Source organism: Pan paniscus, chromosome 1 (genome assembly GCF_029289425.2).
Source record: "Pan paniscus chromosome 1, NHGRI_mPanPan1-v2.0_pri, whole genome shotgun sequence".
Lineage (NCBI taxonomy): Eukaryota > Metazoa > Chordata > Mammalia > Primates > Hominidae > Pan > Pan paniscus.
Window position 1 is genome coordinate 43,762,684 of NC_073249.2, and position 14,375 is coordinate 43,777,058.

At 45.9% G+C, this 14,375-nt stretch overlaps 2 protein-coding genes and 1 non-coding gene across 4 annotated transcripts in view; 1 reads left to right on the forward strand and 2 right to left on the reverse strand.

The window, feature by feature from the left end:
• ELK4 (ETS transcription factor ELK4) overlaps positions 1-4,579 on the forward strand; it is a 29,055-nt gene extending 24,476 nt beyond the window's left edge. The window contains exon 6 of the transcript XR_008624586.2: positions 4,202-4,579. The gene's annotated coding sequence lies outside the window, so the exon portion shown is untranslated. The remainder of the gene's footprint in view (positions 1-4,201) is intronic.
• Positions 4,580-4,632: 53 nt separating this feature from the next.
• MFSD4A (major facilitator superfamily domain containing 4A) overlaps positions 4,633-14,375 on the reverse strand; it is a 33,916-nt gene continuing 24,173 nt past the window's right edge. For both annotated transcript variants that reach the window (XM_034945062.3, XM_034945054.3), the window contains 3 exons: positions 9,672-9,742; positions 8,281-8,401; positions 4,633-7,134 (listed from right to left, as the gene is read on the reverse strand). In XM_034945062.3, coding sequence (XP_034800953.1) covers positions 7,079-7,134; positions 8,281-8,401; positions 9,672-9,742 — 248 coding nt within the window. In that variant the 3' untranslated portion in view covers positions 4,633-7,078. The remainder of the gene's footprint in view (positions 7,135-8,280; positions 8,402-9,671; positions 9,743-14,375) is intronic.
• On the reverse strand, positions 12,364-12,470 carry LOC112438323 (U6 spliceosomal RNA). The gene has a single exon (XR_003026776.1). It is a non-coding gene; the product is annotated as a U6 spliceosomal RNA (small nuclear RNA).

Consider the following 14,375-nt stretch of genomic DNA (forward strand, 5'->3'; position numbering starts at 1 on the left):
GCAGAAGAATCGCTTGAATCCAGGAGGCAGAGGTTGCAGTGAGCTGAGATCACACCACTGCACTGGTGTGATCATGGGTGACAGAGCAAGATCCTATCTCAAAAAAAAAAAAAGAAAAAAAAATTAGAGGCTTTTATCTAGCCCTCGTCAAAAGCAATTTAGACTTCACTTAGCAAATGAAATTAGGCTTTTTTAGAATTGGGTCAAAATAATATACATAAGGGAAAGTGGGGTGTTTTGTTTTGAGACAGAGTTTTGCTCTTGTTGCCCAGGCTGGAGTGCAATGGTGCGATCTCGGCTCACTGTGACCTCTGCCTCCTGGGTTGAAGCGATTCTCCTGCCTCAGCCTCCCAAGTAGCTGGGATTACAGGCATGCGCCACCACACCCGGCTAATTTTGTATTTTTAGTAGAGACGGGGTTTCTCCATGTTGGTCAGGCTGGCCTGGAACTCCTGACCTCAGGTGGTCCGCCCGCTTTGGCCTCACAAAGTGCTGGGATTACAGGCATGAGCCACCGCACCCAGCCCAAAAGTGGGGTTTATAGGTGGCAAAATGACAGCAGAGAGCTGTTTCGTATCTCTTAATGAAAATCACAGGAGGATAGAGTGACAGATTGTTCTGGGGCAAAGGGGGCAGTTCACTACCCTGGTGAAATGGGTGAAATGTCACTTTGCTTGGTGGGTCAGTCAGCATGTGGAGCACAGTGAGGACTACTGCATGCTCCTAACACACTGCTCTCAGAGTATCAACTGCGACGGTAGTCCCACGAGGTAAAATCAGTTTGGGAAATGGGTTCTTCACGGAAATTCAAAAGGAATTTCAGAATATGAAAAGTGCCAAGTCCTTCAGTTAAAAAGCCTGTTTAGGCTGGGCGTGGTGGCTTATGCCTGTAATCCCAGCACTTTGGGAGGCCGAGGCAGGTGGATCACGGGATCAGGAGATCGAGACCATCCTGGCTAACACGGTGAAACCCCGTCTCTACTAAAAATACAAAAAATTAGCCGGGCGTGGTGGCGGGCGCCTGTAGTCCCAGCTACTTGGGAGGCTGAGGCAGGAGAATGGCGTGAACCCAGGAGGTGGAGCTTGCAGTGAGCCGAGATCATGCCACTGCACTCCAGCCTGGGCGATAGAGCGAGACTCCATCTCAAACAAAAAAAGCCTGTTTAAGTCACCACCGTTTTCTAACCTTTCTGACTGTTGACACTTATTTTGAGAAGCCTACCTGTTTTGCAAGCACTTTCTGTGTTTTATAGGTGCGTTTAATGACAAACTAATACCCTAATATTGGGTAATTTTCCAGGGTTGGCATTATCAGGTAGGAGATAATAATTAACAGTTAGATGATTTCACATTGATTGTTGCTACAAAACACTGTACTAACTGGACGACCGACCCCCTGTAACTGCAGGGAGTCTATGAAAGTGACTTCATTTTATTAAATGAAACAGGAGTGGGCCGGGCGCAGTGGCTCACACCTGTAATCCCAGCACTTTGGGAGGCTGAGGCAGGTAGATCACCGGAGGTCAGGAGTTAGAGACTAGCCTGACCAACAGGTGAAACCCTGTCTCTACTAAAAATACAAAATTAGCTGGGTGTGGTGGCGCGTGCCTGTAATCCCAGCTACTAGGGAGGCTGAAACAGGAGAATCGCTTGAACCCGGGAGGCGGAGGTTGCAGTGAGCCAAGATCACGCCATCGCACTCCAGCCTGGGCAATGAGAGTGAAACTCCGTCTCAAAAAAAAAAAAAAAAGCGCAAACTCAAACAGCTGTGCCAGTCAGCTGACAAGCATTGGTGTTAAGGAGTCCATTGGATGGTTCCCATGTTTTTTGTTTTGTTTTGGGGTCAACCTTGCTGTCACCCAGGCTGAAGTGCAGTGGCACAGTCATGGCTCACTGCAGCCTCAAACTTCAGGGCTCAAATGATCCTCCCACCTTGGCTTCCCAAAGCACTGAGATTACAGGCATGAGCCACCACCATATGTTTTGAATATGTCACCATAATTAACCAAAACTATCTTCTTTGGTCAAGGTCATATTGCCTTACATGTTGCCACATCTGGTGGTTGACATTCGGTGTTCATTGGACCTCTTGGCAGCACTGATTACTTAACTCCTTCTTGAGATGCACTTCATGTGCCCTCCAGGAAACCACATTTTCTCCTGAACTTCCTATTTCTCTGGCTTTTCTCATGTGCTCTGCTGGGACTTGTTCTTTTTCTAAAACTCTAGATGTTGAAGAATCCCAGGGCTCAATCTGTCCATCTCTACATTCACTCCCTAGCTTGTGTCATTTTAGTCCCATGACTTTAAATACTTCTTTATGTGACCACAAAATTTGTATCTTCAGCTTTGACTTCTCTTTTAAACTCTAGACTTCTATATCTAACAGCCTTCTTGACATCCAAGATTGCATCATAAGATGATCATGTCCAAAATAGAACTCAGAATGTCTCCCCATGGCCTTCCAGAGTTAAATGGCTTCATCATGTACCCAGTTACTTAGGTCAGATTCCTTCAGGTCATCGTTGATTCTTTGTTTGTTTGTTTGTTTTTTTGAGACGGAGTTTCACTCTTGTCACCCAGGCTGGTGTGCAGTGGCGTGATCTCACTTCACTGCAACCTCTGCCTCCCAGGTTCAACCGATTCTCCTGCCTCAGCCTCCCGAGTAGTTGGGATTACAGGCACCTGCCACCACACCCAGCTAATTTTTGTATTTTTAGTAGAGACAGGGTTTTGCCATGTTAGCCAGTCTGGTCTCGAACTCCTGACCTCAGGTGATCCATCTGCCTTGGCCTCCCAAAGTGCTGGGATTACAGGCGTGAGCCACCGTTCCCGGCCCATCCTTGATTCTTATCTTTCTCACCCTACACCCAATCCATCAGCAAATTGTCAGTTTCACCTTCAAAATATTGCTTGAATCCAATCACTTTCACCACTTCCGTTGCTATCTACATTTCCAAGCCACCATTATTTCTTCAGTCTATTGCAGTGGTACCCAGGTGGTCTTCCCAATTCCATGCTTGCCCCATAGTCTCTTTTCCATAGTAACCAGTGATACTTTAGATATGTAAATCAGATCGTGTCGCTTGCCTGCTCACAACTCTTCCAGTCATCTTACATCACTCAAAAAAAACCTCTACACATACCATGGCTTATATGATCTGGCCTCTAGCAACCACTCCCACTTGTTCCGTTTGACTCTTCCTCACTGCAGTTGAGCCACACCAGCCTACTTGCTGTTCCTCCAATACCATAAGCATATTCCAGCCTAAAGCTCTTGTACTTGCTGTGCCCCCTGCCTGATGGGATGTTTTCACGTACTTGGATAGCTTGGTCCCACGTATCATTTAGTTTTCTACACAAATAGGACCTCCTTAGAAAGGCCTTCCAGAGCATCTTTTTTTTTTTTTTTTTTTTGAGACAGCCTCACCCTGTCACCCAGGCTGGAGTGCAGTGGCACAATCTCAGCTTACTGTAACCTCCACCTCCCAGGTTCAAGCAATTCTCCCACCTCAGCCTCCCCAGTAGCTGGGATTACAGATTACAGGTGTGCACCACCACGCCCAGCTAAATTTTGTATTTTTAGTAGAGACAGGATTTTGCCATGTTGGCCAGGCTGGTCTTGAACTCCTGATCTCAGGTGATCCGCCTGCCTCAGCCTCCCAAAGTGTTGGGATTACAGGTGTGAGCCACTGTGCCTGGCCCTAGAGCATCTCTTGACATTCCCTATTCCCATTCCATACTCCCTGTATGTTTCTTTATGGTGCTACATTACCCCTCACCCTGTGGCATTCCCATATCCTATTCCATATTCCCTGTATGTTTCTTTATGGTGCTACATTACCCCTCACCCTGTGGCATTCCCATATCCTATTCCATATTCCCTGTATGTTTCTTTATGGTGCTACGTTACCCCTCACCCTGTGGCATTCCCATATCCTATTCCATATTCCCTGTATGTTTCTTTATGGTGCTACATTACCCCTCACCCTGTGGCATGTTACGTGTAGTATTTGTTTGCTGTCTGTATGTCTTCACCTGCGGTATAATCCTTGTGAGGCAGGGACTTCTGTCTCAGTCACCACTGTATGTCTGTACCTAGATGAGTGCCTTGAACATAGCAGGTGCTTAACAAATCCTTTTTGACTGAATAAATGAAATTCACTCTAAAAGAACTCTATGTCACTGTGTCTTCTTTTAGTGAATCCGATGTGCCCGATGGGTTAGATTTCCATATACAAGTAGCAGAGGAAAATCTGGGAACAGGGTGATTCCACAGGATTCTGAAATGTCCAAATTCCTGAAAGGAAGATGAGGAAGAAAGTCCTACTTGTGTAACTGAGAAGCGTGTGGCGTAAGAATCGACCTGCCTTTTCCTTATTCTGATTTTATGTAATAGGGAATAGTGGCACTTAGCCCTGCTATGAGAGGTTATTTATTTATTTATTTATTTATTTTTCTTTTTTTAAAAAAATTCAGAGTTTCCCTTGTGAGACAGTTTTCTTTCTTCTAAAATATAAGCCATATTAACTTATAGTATGAGAGAGACCTGCCTCTGGGGAACATCAGACCATTTGTTTCTGAGTGTATACAAGAGGATCAATTGTTCTTCATAATGGATAACACACTTAATAAGTTTAAATATTTTATTTTAGGAAAGGTACTCTTAGATTTGTGTTAATGTTGTTTTCTGTATTAACAAATTAGTCATAATCAACTTCGATATAGCCATTGATTCTTCTTTCTAAATCTGTATAAAAAGGATATTTTCTTGAAAAACCACAAGAAAAATACAGCTGCTTTTTCATTGCCCAGGTCAGTTACTCGCTACAGTCAGACTGCATTTAAATTAGACTGGCATCTAATACTTTTGAGTATTTACAAACATAATTAAAACTATACTCCTAGACCACCAGCTTTCAAAAAAGTTGGATCTGCTTGACTTGCAATAAATATGTACCAAACATGAATAATTTCTAAGCTGCTTATGAGGAGGTTTTAAAAATTACTAACATTTATTAAGCAGTTTGTGTGTCAGGCATATTGTGAGTGCTTTATACAAATTCACTTACTTTTTTCAGAATTCCTTTGAGGTAGGGTAGGTACTTTTAGAAATGCCATTTTACATGTGAAAAGTGAGGTTGGAAGAGCCTCAGTAACCTGCCCAGGGCCACACAGCTAGAAGGTGAGCCAGCACTTGAGCCACGTTTCTCTTTCCAGCCAGATTCTCAGCACTCAGCTGTGCTGCTGCTGGTCACAGCTGGCTGACTGGACCAGGAAGAACCTTTTAGTGTCAGGCGTGTGAATCACAGCACTTGGGACAGGTTACCAAGAACCATGATCACTTAATTTTTATATTTATACATGTACATTTGTATATACATAGAGAAAGTGCAGGCAAAACCATTATACAGTTACTCTAATAGCCATTTGCTACTGCCAGCAGTCTCAGGACTGATCCCTGTCTAAGCTGGCAAGTTTACATTCTCCTTGTATCACTACAGGATTTGCTCTGGACAGGAGCTGTAACTCCTCAACAAATCCTGCTTTCAGTCTACTACTGCACAGCTTGAATTGTTCAGTAGGCCCAGCTTTTTGTGAAAGAAAAGGCCTTGCCATGGTATAAAGAGTTTTTTTCCCTCTATAAAAGATGGAAAATTTTTGGCTGGGTGCAGTGGCTCACGCCTGTAATCCCAGCACTTTGGGAGGCCGAGGCGGGCAGATCATGAGGTCAGGAGATCAAGACCATCCTGGCTAACACGGTGAAATCCCGTCTCTACTAAAAATACAAAAAATTAGCTGTGCGTGATGGCATGCGCCTGTAGTCACAGCTACTTGGGAGGCTGAGGCAGGAGAATCGCTTGAAACTGGGAGGCAGAGGTTGCAGTGAGCCGAGATGACGCCACTGCATTCCAGCCTGGCAACAGAGTGAGACTCTGTCTCAAAAACAAAAACAAAAAAAGATGTAAAATTTTCATTAGGTATTTTCAGAAAGTCTTAGTGCTGTTTCTATACCTTTTATATGCTAGTCAATGTCAGTAGAAAAAAATGGAACATCCATTTCATTCTCCCGGGCGATTTCTGGACCAGTTAGCCTTGATTACTAGCAGTGGTATGCTGGTAAATGTTTAACCACTGGCTCTCCGGGATCTGTAGCTTTTGCCAGTGTCCATGGTAATACTCCCACCTGGCTGATTTCAAGCTACCAACATGCTATCACGAAGAGTGGAGCTGAGACAAGGTGCACAGTAGCACACCATCATATATAGTAATTCCACCACACAGGTACCATGGACGTAAATTACCTCAAGAGCATCAAGATCAAATTAGGAAGTGATATGCTTTGAATATTTATTACCTTTGTTTTAAATGTAATTGATTTAATTATAAGTTTGTAAGATTTGATTTTTAATAATGGCTGCATTTAATAACCAGCTGTCAAAATGAAAATTTTACAATCAGCTTTTCTAAGTTGGTATGAGCTAGCTTAGCATACCACTACATTAGTATACCAAAGAGAGCAAGATTCAACTTTTCCTTTTGGTGTTTGAGAATATAGATAAGCTATTGATGTCTGCAGCAGGAATTTAAGGGACTTTGGACTATTAAGTGAAAAGCACGAAAATCCTTTGAGCATGCCAGGGAATAACTTGCAGCTTGTTTTGCTTAAATTGAAATATATCTACATATAGCAATGATCATGGAGCTTTACAATTTCAACCTATTTTTACAAACTTCAATGAAGAATGATCTCAAACCCAGAGTATGGTCCATGCATGAGGTGACAAATGGAGTGAAGCGCGCGGCTGTCTCCTTCCTTCCCATCTGGGTATCTGGACAGCTCTTACCAACAGTCTGAACCAGGGAAGAAGATAACTTGAGAAGCCAGGTAAACTTCTAATGATTTTGACCAGGTACCAGGACTCACTTTAATTTCCTCTACCCAACCAAGTTTTAGTGGAGAAGACTTGAATAGCCATCGAGAGAGCGCCTCCACCACCACCCAGCTTTCTGAAACAGTATGGTCGTGCTGGTGATCAAGAGGCTGAAAGTCTTCTCTTGCCTCCTTCACCCAGTTTTACCTCTGGTAGCACTCAGAGTTTTCCATTCCAATTGATCTGTCTTGGGTAGGAACTACAAAAGAAAAACAAAACAGGTAGCATGTTTCAGCAGCTCTGATGGGTTTCAGCGATGATTCATTCTGAGAGCTTACCCGGGCTGTTTGTTTCTCTGCCATTCTGTGGCTCTAGAGGGAGCAAAGTGAAAAGTCAGCCCCCCTAGTTCTGGCGAACAGTTGGTGGAGGCAGTTTCCTGAGACTGCTGTCTAGGGCTTGGGGAATGTGTCTGTCTCCCATGAATAAGCCCATTAAGTGTTATTCATTTAATGTTCAGCAAATATTAATTGAATGTAGGTCTTAAATGAAACTCCTGTGTGTGTGCAACCAGTACTGCTGTCTCAGAAGTGAGGCTATAGTTAGTGCTGTTTTGGGGGCCACCTTTCCTTCTGGGCCTTTGTACTGAGCGTTCAGAGCGTAGATGTGTTCACCCACTGAGAGCGGATGGTGAATGCCTGTTCCTTTAGTCTTTTTGTGATGATTTTGCTTTTTATAGGGAGGACAAAGTCTCCGCCTGGGCACCTTAAGAACTGGCTTTGCACACAGCCGATGCAGTCCCTGGGCACTTTGAAAGCAGTGGGCAAAAGGGCAGGTAAGGGCTCAGGGTTATGAAAATTGCTTTGGGACTCCCCCTGCCTGGGGTCTCTAGAAGGGAGACTATTCTTAGGAGGTGTCTGTGCCCTGAAGGAGACTTTCTTTGCTACTTGGCCTGAAGGACTTCTTTTTGAAAAAAAGATTTGGACTAGAATCAAAATCCTGAACTGCAAAGAGATGGCCAATTAGGCCGTTGGGCTGAGTTCCAGCCAAGGAGTCGGGCTCTGCCTTTCAGTTCCCTCAACAGGCTGCAAAGAGATTCTTGGCTCATGGTCCCATGACATGGTGGGATGCAGGAAGCCAAGTTCACAATCCATACCCCTCTGCTAATGGAGAAACCATGAGTCAGCTGACCCAGCTCTCGCCTATCTTAAGAGTCCAGCGCAGACAATCGTATGGAAAGCAGGAAGAGAGGAAAAGGAAGCTGTAGAAAAATAAACATTTCCTTGCATTTTACTTGGAACAGAGCAGCGTTTCTGGCACGTTAAGATCCATAGCATCTCCTGCTCCCCCGCTCCCCGACCCCGGCTCTGTTTTCCTCCTCTTGTGTAGAAACAGATTCTTTCCTTACCTGATGGGAGTCCAGGGTGCATCCTGTGGAAAAACAGGAGCAAGATATAGAAGGTAAAAGCCAGACAACCAAAGATCACGCCACAGACCAGGAAACTATAGCTGCCCTGAGCCTGGAATATCTGCCAAAGGGGAAAACACAGACAGACAGACAATTAAAACTTCACATGGAAAGTGTAACGGAGGAAGCAGCCTTCTCCATCCTTGGCTGGTTTTTCAGCTAAGTTGAGGCCCGTCACACCAAGAGATGGAATCATGGGGAGGAGGGAGGCCTTGGCCTTGTTTCAAGTTGATGTGTCTGGAGAAGGCCGAAGTCCTGCTCTAAGGCAGGGACTGGACCTGGTGACCCCCTGCAGTCCCTTGCAGCTCTGTGTTCTGGAACCTTCTGACAATCTCTATCATCACTGAAGCTCCAGTCATACTAGGTGTTTCTATACCTAACCACAACTTTGCAGAGGATATATTGTTTTAATCTCTTATTATGAGAATTTAAAACATGTTAAAGTAGTATATGGAGCTCCAATGAACCCATCACTCAACTTTAGCAGTCAGCACCGGTTTCATTGGTGGCCTTGCACTTCTTTTCTGCACTAGGTTACACTAAAGCAAGTCCCAGATGTCACATCATTTCAATGAGGAGGTTATGGTGAGATGCAGCTCTTCCCCTCCCTCCAGCAGGGCAAAAGAGGAGGAAAGGAGAATGGAGTCACAATGAGGGAGATTTTGGAGGCTGAAAGATCTAGATGTGAGGTCCTCTCTGTCAGTTTCTAGAAGTGTGACTGACCTAGGGCAAGTTGCTAAATTCATCTGAGTTTCCGTATCCTCTGTTGTAAAAAGGGGAATAATATCTACATTATAGTATTCAATAAAAAGTAGATGTTAGGTTTTATTTTTTTTTTCCTGGTGAATAAATGAAACATGGGTAGATTTGAATAGAACTGGAAGAGTTGGCCCTCTGGGTCAGGGCAGGAGTTGAGCAGGAAGCTGGGCCCTCTGCAGGGTGGCCAGAGGCTGTGAGAGGTGGGGTAGGGAGTGGTGGGTTCCGAAGGGATGGAAAAAGAACTCTGACTGCAGTTCCAACCCATCTCAGGCTCTGAGAGCTAAACAGCATTCCCACGGGCCCCCTCTGGCCCTGCTCCCAGACATGGCTTGTGTTTGCTTTGGACTTTTCCATGCATCCGTTCACATCTCCAGATCCCACATATGGAGGCTCAGCTCTCAGGGCTGGCTTGGAAACGGAAACAGGTAACAACGGCACAGGGGGCCCTGCTGGCTTTGCTGGAGACTCAGGAAAGGGACAGTTTGAGTTCAGAAGGTGGCTATCTGCATCTTCTCACCTGTCAGAGGAGTGCTCCCCAAATGCTCCCCTCTCCCATACAGGTCCCCACATACCGAACCAACCAGCATCTGCAGCACCATCTCGCCAACTCCTGCCCCTGTCACCAGCACTGTGGTTGCACAGCCTAACAAAAAGAGAAGGTTTGGTTTGGTAAAAGCAAGTTAAGGAGACAGAAGTCAGCATTACAATCCAGGTTGCTGGCCAGGCACAGTGGCATATGCATTTTGGAAGGCAGTATTCCCAGTACTTTAGGAGTCAGAAGTGGGAGGATCTCTTGAGGCCAGGAGTTCAAGACCAGTCTGGGCAATATCACAAGACTTGGTCTCTACAAAAAGTAAAATTAAAAAAAATTAACTAGGTATGGTGGTGTGCACCTGTAGTCCCAGCTACTTGGGAGGCTAAGGTAGGAGGATCCCTCGAGCCCATGAATTGGAGGCTGCAGTGAGCCATGATCACACCACTGTACTCCAGCCTGGGTGACAGAGTGAGACCCTGTCAAAAAACGGAAAAAAAAAAAAACAACCAAAAAACAAAAAACCTAGGTTGCTTCTGGGAAACCTCTGGAAGATGGCCTGGCAGAAAGGACTACTTTGGATTTCTCAGACATGAGCCTGTAACTTTGCTTTGGGAAATGCCTAGGTCTTACTGCCATTTTGTCCTTTCCTTGTTCTGAAACCTTTAATTGCTCATCAGTATCTCAGGGTAAATCCCATCTTGCTTAGCCCTGGCATTCAGCGCCATTCCCATTCTGACTGCTACCTACCTTTCCAGAAAGATTTCCTGATATCCTGAGGCTAGTCCTCTGGTGCAGGCAGACTAGTGTCTTCGCTGTCCTGGCATTGCACTGACCAGCCACACGCCCTGATGAGTCTGGCAGTGTGGTGCACACCTTCAGAGCCCAAGCTTCAGAGTCAGACTTGGGTTCCAAGCCCAGGTTGTCACCTACTGGCCATGTGACCTTAGACAAGTTCTCTAACTTCTCTAGGCCTTGGTTTCTCCTTCTCTGTAAGACGAGCATCACACCTCCTTCACAGACTTACCGTGTGGGTAACTCTGATGTAAGACATGCCAAGAGCCTGGCATAGGACTGGCACACAATAAACTCAAAACCAGCCCAACTCTCTGCGCAAGCCCCTCAGCACTGCCTTCAGGATGAAGGCCAAGGACTTTCAAGTGGTTTGCAGGGCCCTTTAGACTCTGCCCCTGCTAACGGCTCAGGCTTCTCTGTCCCCCTCCACCCTCCATAACTCTCACCTCCAGGCTTCAGCACACATCTTCACTCCCCACTGAACATTCATCCTCCTCCTCTTTTCTGGTAAACTATCATTCATCTTTTTTTTTTTTTTGAGACAGAGTCTTGCTCTGTCGCCCAGGCTGGAGTACAGTGCCTCAGCCTCCCAAGAAGCTGGGATTATAGGTATGCACCACCACACCTGGCTAATTTTTGTATTTTTAGTAGAGATGGGGTTCCACCATGTTGGCCAGCTTGTTCCCATTCATCTTTTAGGTCCTAGTTTAGACTTCCATCAGTAATGTTCCTCTCTGGTCCCCATGCCTGGATGGGTTGCTTCTCTGTGCTGTGATATCACCCTGCACCTGCTCTCACCACACTGTCTGTTGACCAGCTAGCCCTCCCCACTAGGCTGGAAGCCCAGGAGAGGATGGCCATGCCTTGTCATATAGATCACTGGCAAAAACCAGTGCCTGTTAGTAGCACAGCAGCTAACACATAGTAGACACTATTTCTTTTAATAAAATGGTTGTCATCATTGTCTACTCTGGACTTCACATTCCTTCTAGCTTGTTCAGTCTCGCTTATGTTCAGACTTGTCTCTGTGCCTTTGCTCTCATTCTGTTCACTGCCCCACCCTACCCAGGAAGGCCTTTCCATTTTCCTCTCTGCTTTTCTAGATTCTGGTCCAGCTCACATCCCATCCCCTCTATGAAGCTACTTTTATTTAAATCAACACTGCCCCCTCACTCCCTTCCCTGAATTCCAGCAGCACCCATCTGTCTGTTCCACTCATTTGTTTAAAAAACTGAGGACCACTGGGTTCTATGCTAACCACTGAGGATGCTCAGGTGAATACTAAGAGTTAACAAGACACTGAGTGCCCGTGAGTCAGCTTTGATGCTAAGTCAAAAGCTTTACATTTTTTCTGATGCACAAAACAATCCTAAAAGGCAGGTATTTGCATCCCCATTTTACAGATGAGAAAATTGAGGCTCAGAGAGGGGAAGGAAGTGAAACTGCACAAGGTCATAAAGCCAGTAACTCTGGAGGCAGGACTGCCAGGTGTGCTATTGCCTGCACAGCCCATGCTCTTACCCTTGTCCCTTGGTAGGGTCATGTTGTCTAGGAGAAGAAGCAGATAACCTAGGTACAAAAGTCTTGAGATGGGTCAAACATGAGAGACAGGGGCAACGTCAAAGGGCACAAAGGGGAGGCACACCTTTCCAGTGGGGATCAGAGGAGCTTCCTGGAGAGGGACGCTTCCTGGAGTTAGGTCTGGAAGGAAGAGCAGGAAGATAAAGGGGCGAGATGGAGCAGGGAGGACGTTCCAGGCAGAGGGTTCACCACGTGCCAAAGTAGGGAGGTACAGAACAGTTTTTGTGCCATCAGGGAATAGCATGTAATTCGTGGCTAGGATGCAGGTTTGCAGGGGAAGCAGGGAGAGAGAAGTCTGGAGAGAAAGATGCCCCATAGGTAGATCTGGAGGTTGTGATCAGCTCTGTTTTCTGGTTTTTTTGGGGGAACACTTCACACATTTGCATGTCATCCTTGGACAGGGGCCATGCTCATCATCTCTGTGTTGGTCCAATTTTAGTACATGTGCTGCTGAAGTAAGCACAGCCCTGTTTTACCATGTGGAGGGTGGCTTAGTACATGGTCCTCACCTCTAGGTGCACATTAGAATCACCTAGCAGCTCCGGACCAGTTGCATCAGACTCAGAGGTAAGGCCCAGTCACTGGGTTTTGGTACCAGAACTCCAGGTGATTTTAATGTTCAGCCAGCTGGGTTAGATGGAGGCAAGACTGAAGACAAGGAGACAAGATAAGACCCATCAAAGAAGGGATGGAGGTGATTAGAACTTGGAAAAACCTGGGTACCATTAACTAGTCCAAGCAGGTCAATGAAGATAAAGACCTTAAATTAGGCAGGGACAGTAAGAAATGAAGATGATGGATTTGAGTGATCATTTGCAGGCAGAATCAATCAATATCACTTTTTTTTTTTTTTTGAGACAGAGTCTTGCTCTGTCACCCAGGCTGGAGTGCAATCTCAGCTCGCTGCAACCTCCACCTCCTGGGTTCAAGCAATTCTCCTGCCTCAGCCTCCCAAGTAGCTGGGATTACAGGCGCCTGCCACCACGCCTAGCTAATTTTTGTACTTTTAGTAGAGCTGGGGTTTCACTGTGTTGGCCAGGCTGGTCCCAAATTCCTGACTTCAAGTGATCCACCCGCCTCAGCCTCCCAAAGTGCTGGGATTACAGGCGTGAGCCACTGCACCCGGCCTCACTTATCATTATTAAACTCTAACATTTGTTGATCACTTAAAACTCTTGAGTTGTACTGTGTGACATGTGGTAGCTACCTTATTTCATTACTTCATTTATTCCCTTGAGGCTTGGAGACTGATGTGTGAGGGAGGAGTCTGAGGGCTCCTGGGCCCTCGCCCATGGGAGCTGGGTGCGTGGCTGTCCTGTTGTTAGGACAAGCTGCAGGGAGAGACTGTGTTTCCTTGGCCATGTCCCGTGGGGCCCAGCATGATGTCCTGAGTAGCAGAAAGATGGGTGAGTGATGGGCTGCCTGGATGATGACTGGCTGATGCATTTTCTGCCCTCAGTTTTCACCATGGCCAGGACCTCTTCAGAGTCATGATTCAATGGAATTTATACCAAGTGTGCCCTGATTTGGGGGTGTTTCTCAGATGATGTGTAGTGCCCCCACTCAGAGGAGCCAGAAGCCAAAGAAACTCAGGTACACTTGATTCTGTAATTCATTCTCTCACAGGAATTGTCTTCTAAACTGCAAATATTAAACAGCGCAGAGAATGGTCTCACAAGCTCAGAAGGGATCTGGGAGGAAATGAACTGCTAAGAGGGTTATTTTCAGCTACTTTCACTTACTGCTTTAAACTGTGCTTCTATTGTTTGAGGTTTTTGCAGTGAGCACATACGGCTTATATAATAAAAAAATTTCCATTTTGAAAACAAAACAAAAAGTGTGCAGGTTTATCGTAGAAAAGATTTTATTCCTAACGACTGATGGTGATGTTATGTGCTAAAATTGTCTGGGGCTTATCCTTCGATTTCAAGGATCCAGGCTGTGGATAACTGCTGGGTGCAGCTCTAACTGCCCTGACTCTCCCTGTACACCAGCTTCCCCCACTCCTCTCTAAAGAAATCGCTCATCTTTTTTTTTTTTTTTTTTTTTTTTTTTTGAGACAGAGTCTCTCTCTGTTGCCCAGGCTGGAGTGCAGTGGCGGGATTTCAGCTCACTGCAAGCTCCGCCTCCCGGTTTCACGCCATTCTCCTGCCTCAGCCTCCCGAGTAGCTGGGACTACAGGCGCCTGCCACCACGCCTGGCTAATTTTTTTGTATTTTTAGTAGAGACGGGGTTTCACCGTGTTAGCTAGGATGGTCTCGATCTCCTGACCTCGTGATCCGCCTGCCTTGGCCTCCCAAAGTGCTGGGATTACAGGCGTGAGCCACCCCGCCCGGCCAGAAATCGCTTATCTTAATGCTGGTTTTCC